The sequence below is a fragment of the Coffea arabica genome, chromosome 7c (genome assembly GCF_036785885.1).
Source record: "Coffea arabica cultivar ET-39 chromosome 7c, Coffea Arabica ET-39 HiFi, whole genome shotgun sequence".
Classification (NCBI taxonomy): Eukaryota; Viridiplantae; Streptophyta; class Magnoliopsida; order Gentianales; family Rubiaceae; genus Coffea; species Coffea arabica.
The window spans coordinates 28284615-28293984 of NC_092322.1; the positions used below are offsets into that span (position 1 = coordinate 28284615).

At 40.4% G+C, this 9370-nt stretch overlaps 1 protein-coding gene across 1 annotated transcript; it reads right to left on the bottom strand.

Moving 5' to 3' along the window:
- Positions 1-2969: 2969 nt before the first annotated feature.
- Positions 2970-4593, bottom strand: LOC140010637 (uncharacterized). Its single transcript, XM_072057943.1, has 2 exons — positions 4116-4593; positions 2970-3448 (listed from the first exon to the last, which is right to left on the bottom strand). Exons 1-2 carry the CDS (start codon positions 4591-4593, stop codon positions 2970-2972), a joined length of 957 nt encoding a protein of 318 aa, XP_071914044.1.
- Between the last annotated feature and the right edge of the window lie 4777 nt (positions 4594-9370).

Sequence of the window (9370 nt, forward strand, 5' to 3'; positions counted from 1 at the left end):
ATCCGGGTCATTGGAGTATAACTCTTTAACTAACTCAAATCCTAATAACTTTGCATCAAGTTGAGTAAGCTAAGAGTGACGGCGTGACAAGGCATCAGCAACAACATTAGTTTTCCCAACTTTATATTTAATCACATAAGGGAACGTTTCAATAAATGCAATCCATCTAACATGACGTTTATTTAACTTGTGTTGTGACTTAATGTGCTTAAGCGATTCATGGTTAGTGTGTATAATAAATTCCCTTGGTCTCAAGTAGTGCTGCCAAGTCTCTAAAGCACGAATTAAAGAGTACAACTCTTTATCATAAGTAGAATAATTCAAGGCTGCCCCATTGAGTTTTTCACTAAAGTATCAATTGGTTTGTCCTCTTGCATCAAAACAGCTCCAATACCCACCCCAGATGCATCACATTCAATCTTAAACATCTTATCAAAACATGGCAATACAAGTAGAGGTGCGTGTGTGAGTTGGTGTTTAAGTATTTGAAATGCACGTTCTTGAGCTTCACCCTACTTGACTTGATAATTGACCAGTTTGTACTCGATAAATTATACTTGTACTTGTGGGGACGCCCAAAACTCATTGGCTAACCTTGCGACTCGAGCCGGTATGGGTTTGGTCGAGAAGCATGGTGAACCATGAGAAAATTATAAAGTTTGATCTTTTGAGATCTTGCTTGGCATACTCGAGTAGTATTGTTTTTTCTATTTGATGTTCGGGCCCGGTAGGGGGTGTAACGGTGGATGAAAATTTGGTGAAAAGTGAAGTCTACGGATTTGATACTTGCTCGGTTGATGGAGAGTCAACGTGTGAAATTTTGGATCCAGGCCTTGTTGAAGCTGTGTGGAGTTAGCTCCTGAGAGCTTCCGTATTCTTATTAATTGTGTTTTACTTTTCCTTGTGAATTACTTGAATTTTATGGCTATTCCTTTTGTATAAACTTTATTGCTACTTGAACTTATTTGTTTGCATGCTTTTCTTGGCCTCACTGAGCGCTAGCTCACTCATGTAGTTTGTTTTCTTTAACAGGAGCTTGGAATGGAAAGATTTTGGAGAAGCTGACTTGATTACCTTTTGATTAGAATTTGGATGTAAATGGTTTAGTCAACTTTGGATGGTTGTATTTTTGAAAAATTTATGTACATTTTGGAAACTTTGTGATGTAAGACTTGAATGATTATATAAGGAAGCGACTTTTCTTTATATTGATTTTTATTATTGGCTGATTACTTTTAAATTTAAATTTGACCCGTATTGAGCCCTGGCGAGAGCTAGGCAGGCGGCCTGCCGAAACCCTAGGGTTCCCTCTAAGGAAAAGTGGGGTCGTCACAGGTGGTATCAGAGACTAGATTTGAATTAGTGGACAATTAGGAGTCTTGATCTTGCGAGAAATATGTGAGATAGTACGAAATGATTATATCTAGTTTATCTAGTATACTTGGATTCATCTAAGTTTCTAATTTTGATTGTAGGTCATGGAAAGAAATGGTGGTAATGAGCCATCGCAAAGGTGCCTTTCGGTGGTCCGTTATCGAGAGGGGCCTGAAGGTACTCATTGGAGTTGGAACCCCATTCGTCAAACTAGACCTCCCTATGACTATCGGAGGACTTACTCATATCCTAATCATGTGGTGCTAGCGGTAATTGATGAGCGGAGGCAGGTATTCGAGGAGAATAGAGTAGTACGAGAGGATAATCATGGACTGAGGGCCACTATGGATGTCCAAACTGCTAGAATTCATGAACTGGAAGCGGATGCACTTGAGGAGCGGAAGCTAAGAGCCGACTTGCTAGAATTCTTCGTGAGCAGTTTCAGAAGGCTAAGAGCCGACTTGCTAGGGTAGTACACGAAATTAGAGATCGGACTGAGGGGTTGATGGTTGAGTGTGTTACTTTGGTCGAGCAAGTGGTGGATGGCAAGATACTTGATGGGGAAAATGAGGAAGAAACTCCTAGTGTTGAAAATGAAAATGATCCTATTGAAGTGACACAGACTTCTGACTCCGCCAATCACTAAGCTAGTGATCTAGTCTATTTTAGTAGTTTTTGTTTAAGATAGTCGGGGTGGTGCTTGTTCAAAAGCCATTGTATTTTGCTTAACCGTGCTATCTATCTTTTAAAGTACTTGAACGATACTTATGATGTACTTGACTTTGTTGCTCTCTGACTTCTAATCTATACTATGGGTTGTGCTTATTTGCACTTATTTTGATGTCTCCATTATTTATTTTTCATCCTGCATAATTAATGTGTCATTTTAAACTCCGCTTATGCATATTATATTATGTCTATGCTTTTAGAAAATTACTAAGACTATGGACGGCCGAAAAAGTGAAAGGGGCTGAGGGAGTGGGGTCAGGCAACGCCAGACTCAAGGAGATGATCAAGGATGGGGAACTAGATCGAGCCAAGGGTAGGTAAAAGAAGGGGATAACTAAGTAGCTACTGCTATCAACCGTATGACGGATATCTTAGAACAGTTAGTAGAGCATCAAGGTCCAAGACCTGTTAACCAACCTGGGGCTCAGGAGCGAGAGGAAGATAGAGCCTTGGAACGATTTTTGAACTTTGCTCTGCCTAAATTTCGTGGGGGACTTGATCCTGAATCAGCGAAAAACTGGCTAGAGAAAATGACCAATATATTTGCCGCCTTAAATTATACCGAGGAGAGGCGAGTGAACTTTGCTGCCTTTCAATTTGAGGGTGCAGCACGTACTTGGTGGAATGTGGTAAGGGAAAATAAGAAAGTGCACAAACCCCTTGGACATGGAAAAATTTTATAAGAGAGTTTAATGAGAAGTTTCTTCCACCCATGATTCAAGAAAAAAGAGAGGATGAATTTATAAAGTTGAGACAGGGGACTTTTAGCGTGGCTGAGTATGAGGAGCGATTCACTAAGCTTTCTAGGTACGCTTCGGAATTAGTGGCCACCGAGAGGAGAAGGATAAGGCAATTCGTACAAGGGTTTAATGTGGAGATTCAAGAGGGGTTGGCAGCAAAAAATATTTCCCATGGGGACTCTTAGAACACGATGCAAATATTTCACCAAAGTCAGTGTCATGTGCATAAAGCTCTTTCAACACCTCAAAACCAAGTAACTTTGCATCAAGAAAAACTAGTAAAGAATGTCTACGAGATAGTACATCAGTTACAACATTCGTTTTACCAGTTTTATACTTAATGACATAAGAGAATGTGTCAATGAAACTTACCCATTTGGCATGTCTCTTGCTCAATTTCGGTTGTCCCTTGAGAAATTTCAATGATTCGTGGTCAGTGTGTATCACGAATTCCCTTGGACGGAGGTAGTGTTGCCATGTCTTCAAGACTGTCACAAGTGCGTACAACTCCTTGTCATATGTGGGGTAGTTCAATGCCGCACCTCCCAACTTCTCACTAAAATATGCACAAGGCCTCTTGTCTTGCATTAGTTCAGCTCCAATCCCTACACCAGAAGCATCACATTTTATTTCAAAAGTCTTATTAAAGTTAGGTAATGCTAAAACAGGTGCATGTGTGAGTTTATTTTTTAGGGTAAGGAATGCTTTTTCTTGGGTTTCTCCCCAGTGAAATTTGTTATTTTCTTTGTCACCACAGTCAATGGTGCAGCAATGGTGCTGAAATCCTTGACAAATCGCCGGTAGAAGCAAAACCATGGAAACTTCGCACATCCGCGACTGACTTTGGAGTGGGCCATCGTTTGATGGCCTCAATTTTGGACTCATCTACTTTGATACCCTGTGAACTAACAACATAGTCTAGAAACACAAGTTCGTTAGTACAAAAGGTGCATTTCTTAAGGCTCGCATAGAGGCTCGCCTTTCGAGGTGTGTCAAGTACCAATTTTAGATGCTCCATATGTTCATGCATGTTGCGATCATATATCAAAATATCATCAAAGCAAATAATGACAAATTTTCCTATGAATTGCCTTAAAACATGGTTCATTTATCTCATGAATGTGCTAGGTGCAATAGTCAACCCGAAAGGCATGACTAGCTACTCATAAAGACCATATTTTGTTTTGAAAGCCGTTTCCCACTCATCTCCCTCTGTCATCCTAATTTGATGATAGCCACTACGTAAATCAATTTTGAAGAAAATAACAGCACCATCAAGTTCATCTAGCATATCATCTAATCTAGGAATAGGATGACGGTATTTAACAGTTATAGCATTTACAGCCCGACAATCAGTGCACATATGCCAAGTACCATCCTTTTTTGGAACAAGGATAATAGGGACAGCACATGGATTTAAACTTTCCTTAACCCAACCCTTACCTAGTAGGCCTTCAACTTGCCTTTGGAGCTCCTTAGTTTCCTCGGGTCCTATTTGGTAGGTGGGTTTGTTGGGTAATAGTGCTCCAGGAATCAAGTCTATTTGGTGCTCGATCCCTCGGATGGGTGGTAATCCATCAGGAATCTTATCAGGGAACACATCCTCGAATTCCTGCAACAGTGCAACTACACTCGAAGGCAATGCCTTATCGAGTTCATCAACATTCCAGAACACATGTTTGCATATCATGAGTAGTACAGGCTTATCAGAATAAACAATTTTCCTAACATCCTTTGCCTTAATTATCATGTTTTGCTTTCTAGTGTTTGATTTAATCAATGCATGATCATGTGTGACACTAAGGGTGCTGACTTGACCCTTGGCCGAATGCTCACGTGTGGAAGGGGAGCAATTTTCAGATTTGGCCGTCTTTTGTTTCCTCTTTTGTCGGTCTAAGTCACATTCTCGTTGTAATTTAAGTTGGTCCTCATATACTTGTGCGGGTGTGAGGGGTGTTAGGACCACGTGTTTACCATTGTGCAAGAGAGTGTACTTATTAGATCTACCATCAAAAGTGACACGCTTATCAAATTGCCAGGATCTTCCTAAAGTTACATGGGTAGCATGCATTGGGGACAACATCACAAATGACTTCGTCAATGTAATTACCAATAGAAAAAGGAACACGTACCCGTTTGTAGACACGTACTTCACTATCTTTGCTTAGCCATTGTAGTCGGTACAGGTGTGGATGTCTAGTCGTTGGAAGTTCCAAGCTCTCTACCATGAGTAAACTTGCTACATTAGTGCAACTCCTACCATCAATGATGAGACTACACAGTTTGTCACTTATTTTATATCGAGTGTAAAACAAGTTCTCTCGTTGTAATTGCTCATCTTCTTTGACTCCGGCGGTTGGCACTCGTCGTGCCACCAAGCAACCAATTTCTCCTTATATAGGAGAGCACTCTTCCTTGGCCAAGTTGTTCTCCAAGCAGTTATCCTTGGACAAGGTTGGCATCTCCTCACAATCATCATCATCAGATACGACTTCTCCATTGTGAGTTATGAGCATGACCCTTTGACTCGGACATTGAGATTGGATATGTCTGAATCCTTGACATTTGAAGCACTTAATGTCCCTACTCCTAGGCTTAGGAGCCTTTTGAGCCGACTTTGAAGTTGACCTATATGTATGAACAAACTTGTTAGAGGTAGAAATGGAATTTCGGTTAGGGAAATTACATTGATTTCGGCTAGAAGTGATTGGTGTAGCCGAATTTTCAGCTTCATGGGAGGTTCTCCTCGGCTGACCTCCTCTCCAAGGTTGCGGATTCATGGTGGTGTTGGTTCGACCTCCCCTCCTTAATTTCTTTCCCCTTTTGGCCTTGATGGCTAATTCGAATAGGTCGCTCATATCCAAATAGTGTTGAAGTTCCAAAGCCTCTTGAAGGTCAGAGTTCAACCCTCAAAGAAACCTCGCCATTGTGGCCTCACTATCTTCTTGGATATTAGCCCTCATCATGGCCATCTCGATCTCCTTGTAATAATCCTCTACACTCATGTTGCCTTGAGTGAGAGTTTGCAGTTTGGAATGGAGATCGCGGTTGTAGTAGCTTGGAACAAACCTCTTACATATCATGGCCTTGAGTTCATGCCAAGTTCGGACTTGCGGTTCACCATTTCTTCTCCTTCTAGTCCATACTTGATCCCACCAAATGAGTGCATAATCGGTGAACTCAACAGTGACAACCTTCACCTTTTGTTCCTCGCTATAGTCATAGCAATTGAAGACCATTTCAATTCGGCCTTTCCATTCCAGGTAAGCCTCAGGGTCACTTTTTCCTTGAAATGTAGGAACTTTGATTTTGTCCCTTGAGCACATCCTTGGAAGTGTCCCTTTTAAGCCTTTCAGCTCTTTTTTTATCCTCACTTGCCGAATAGTCCTCATAGTTTGCCCCATTGGTACTATGGTGATTTCGGTTGTGAGATCTAGATCGAGATCCTCTCGTGAAGCTTTTGGAGAGTTCATTAAAATGGTTGTGCATTTCCTTCATTTGTTGTTCACTAAGCCTTTTGAGTTCGACTTTCATGGCAATGAACATTAATGCATAGTCAGTGGTTGGATTAGTTTGCTCCATGTCCGTCGCTTGTTCCTGCCAAGTGTTAGCAAACAAGACAAATAACACAAGTATTCATGCGGTTGGGCAAGAGGCCCTTGGTGTTCATGTAGACCCTGTAAAGGTGTCTCAAGGCCCAGTGACACGAGCACGAGTTAAGAGATTCAAGGAGTTGCTTTAAGCCTTAGTTCATACCGTCCAAGCCCAAGAGAAACCGCCCATTGAAGGAATCAACATGGAAGATCCTTGCAAGACTACCAAGATATTGCTTACAATTGAAGGTGCAAGTGATCAAGCCTTAAAAGGAGGATTGGGCCTCGATTAAGTAGATCTTGTTGAGCTTAGCTTCGGCCATGTAGGCCTTAGGTCCAATAGTACTTTAGTTAGTCATTAACTTAGTTAATTAGTAGGTTAGATTTCGGCCAAGAGAGACCCAATGGGCTGGCCAATTTTTCCTTAATGTTTTCCAAGCTTTATTAGGTTTAGTCAAGGTTATAAATAGCCCTAAAGCTGATGTTACATTTAGTTTTTGGTGAATTATAATAAAATTTCCAGAATTTCGTCTTTCTTGAGGCAAAATTCCTTTAGCTTGTGAAAGCTAAGTTGAACATCTTAGAGTGGTTTCTAGGTTATTTATTGACTTATCAATCAAGCACACACACTTGGTTGTGGCATTCTCTACAGTTAAATCCGTTCTTGAGTGGTCCAAGTTTGGGTTCGCAACGTGTTCCTTTAAAGATCTAGGGTTTGCTTCCGCGCTCACATCAAGTATAGTCTCACTTCACTCCCTTAGTGTTTCACTCACACTTGTGTTTCACTCCAAATGCACTCGAATAATCTTACCAAAATTCCTTACTTTGCCGGCTTGAGCAGTTTGAGAAATGCTACACAATAGTCCAAAAATTGTTCACCAACTTCATACAAGAGTAACCGAGAGCAAGAACACAATTTGGATGCAATTTGGAAACAATGGTGTACGGTTTGTGTGTTTCCTAAAGGCGGACAGAATTGGAAAGTGGCACTAGTGTGAACAGGAAATGAACAAAACCCTAGTTTCCTAAAGTGAGTGGACCTATTCAAGTGGGAATAGGAGAGTTATCCAAGTTGTCCACTAGTTTTCTAATTGAATTTGGAAACAAGTTAGTCGTTGGAAACCTTTTAGAAAACCTTTTCTCCTTGAAACAATTTTTAGAAAGTTCCAAATTCTACTCCAAGAGGGATTTCACAAACCAGATTTTTGTTCCAACAAACAAGTCACTCAATTTGGTTGCTATTATATTTTTTTCTCTTTGTTTTGCCAACCGATTGGCTAAGGAAAATCCAAATAAAAGTAGGAGAAAGGGTGGCTAAAATGCAGGCTATTAAAGACCCACCCATGCGAGCCTTAACTTGCAAGCACAAGGTCAAGCTCGGATTTTTTGTTCAAACACAACTAAGGCAGTTTCGGGTTTTTGCTCAAGACAATAGCAACTAGATGGAATCTCAACAACGTGACGCAATCAACCCTCCTTAGGCTCCCCCCCAATGGGTTACCCAAGATATTCCCAAGAAAGAAGCAAGGACTCCAAGAAGACCTTTCACCAACGCTCGAGAATACAAGAATTTGTTCGCTAGACGGACGAAACAAATTTCCAAGAATCAAGAGGTTCAAGAACTTGAAGAAGTAGTGGACCAAAACTTTTGAATTTTTTTTCTTTGTTTCATAGTCTTGGATACAAGATGTAATCCATGATTGATTTGGCAATAAACTTACGAATTTCTTTCTTGTTTTTTTTTTGTTTTCTTGCCAATCGTTTCTTTTTTTTTTTGACTTACAATGAGCAAACACAATATAAAACAAGGGTTGGCCGAATGGAATTTCTTTCTTTTTCTAGTTTTGGTTTCAGCCAAGTCACACAAACAAGGACTCTCAAGAACTCCAAGATCCTTCAAGAACTTTCAAGGAGGTTATCAAGAACTTCAAGAATTTCAAAACTGTGCTCAAGAAACTCAAGATTCTTGTAGGTTCTCTCAAGATTCACAAATTACCAACAAGTCTTCACAAAATCCTGATTTGAAAACCAATAAACAACTTGGATAACACAAGACAAGATTGGACAGACTTGGGCAGCAAGACACGACAGCAATAGACTTCTTTTGGAAGGTTTGTATGACTACTATGGACAAATTTTTGGCCAAACGAAAAACACAATTTACGGACAGAAATTTCAAGGCAACAAAGAACAAAATTCGGGCAGATTTGACACAACAAGTAAAATCCAACTACGGCCAGATTTCAAGACACAACAATTGAAGACTAAACAGACAGAATAACAACCCACAACAGTACGGGCAGAATATTTTTGCTAATTTTTTTCTAACAATGTAGCGGAAATATCAAACCCTAGAACGGACTAGATGAAACAAGAAACGGATATAACGGATTGATACCTCAACCAGTTCTGATACCAACTGATACGTCCTCGGTCAACTCATTCCGAGACACATAGCACGAATGCCCAAGGATCTAGAGGAGATACTCAATCGTTTGGATTTTTACGGACCTAGGACCAAGAGGGACGACACAACTTGGTAGAAGGTGGTAGAATGGCAACTCTAATTGAGGTGGTTACTCAAGTAGATAGGCCGGATGAACAATCATGGACGCCACACTTGCTCAAAAAATCCTTGCAAAGCAAGTATGAATGTAACTCTTGAAATTGTAAGAGAGCAAACTGAAATTTAATTACCAAGTGTCTAACCCTTCAACCGTACAACTTGTGCCTTTTTATAGGTTAGCGACCAACGAAATTCTATCGGGAAAATAATCACTACTTATCTAAAACTAGAAGGAAGATTCGGCCACTCTTGGACATAAGTGGGCCGAACACTTGACCTCAAATAACAAGGTAATTAACTAATTAAACAATGACTCGATAAACTCAAAACCAAATCAACTCAAACAACTAATACCACTAACAATCGAA

What these genes read in the sequence shown, in the direction of transcription:
- LOC140010637 (XM_072057943.1), bottom strand. Translation starts at nt 4,593, where the DNA reads ATGATAATTAAGGCAAAGGATGTTAGGAAAATTGTTTATTCTGATAAG. An exon ending in TATGCTAGATGAACTTGATG is followed by an intron (nt 3,449 to 4,115) that starts GTGCTGTTATTT and finishes CTTCTGGTGTAG; the next exon opens with GGATTGGAGCTGAACTAATG.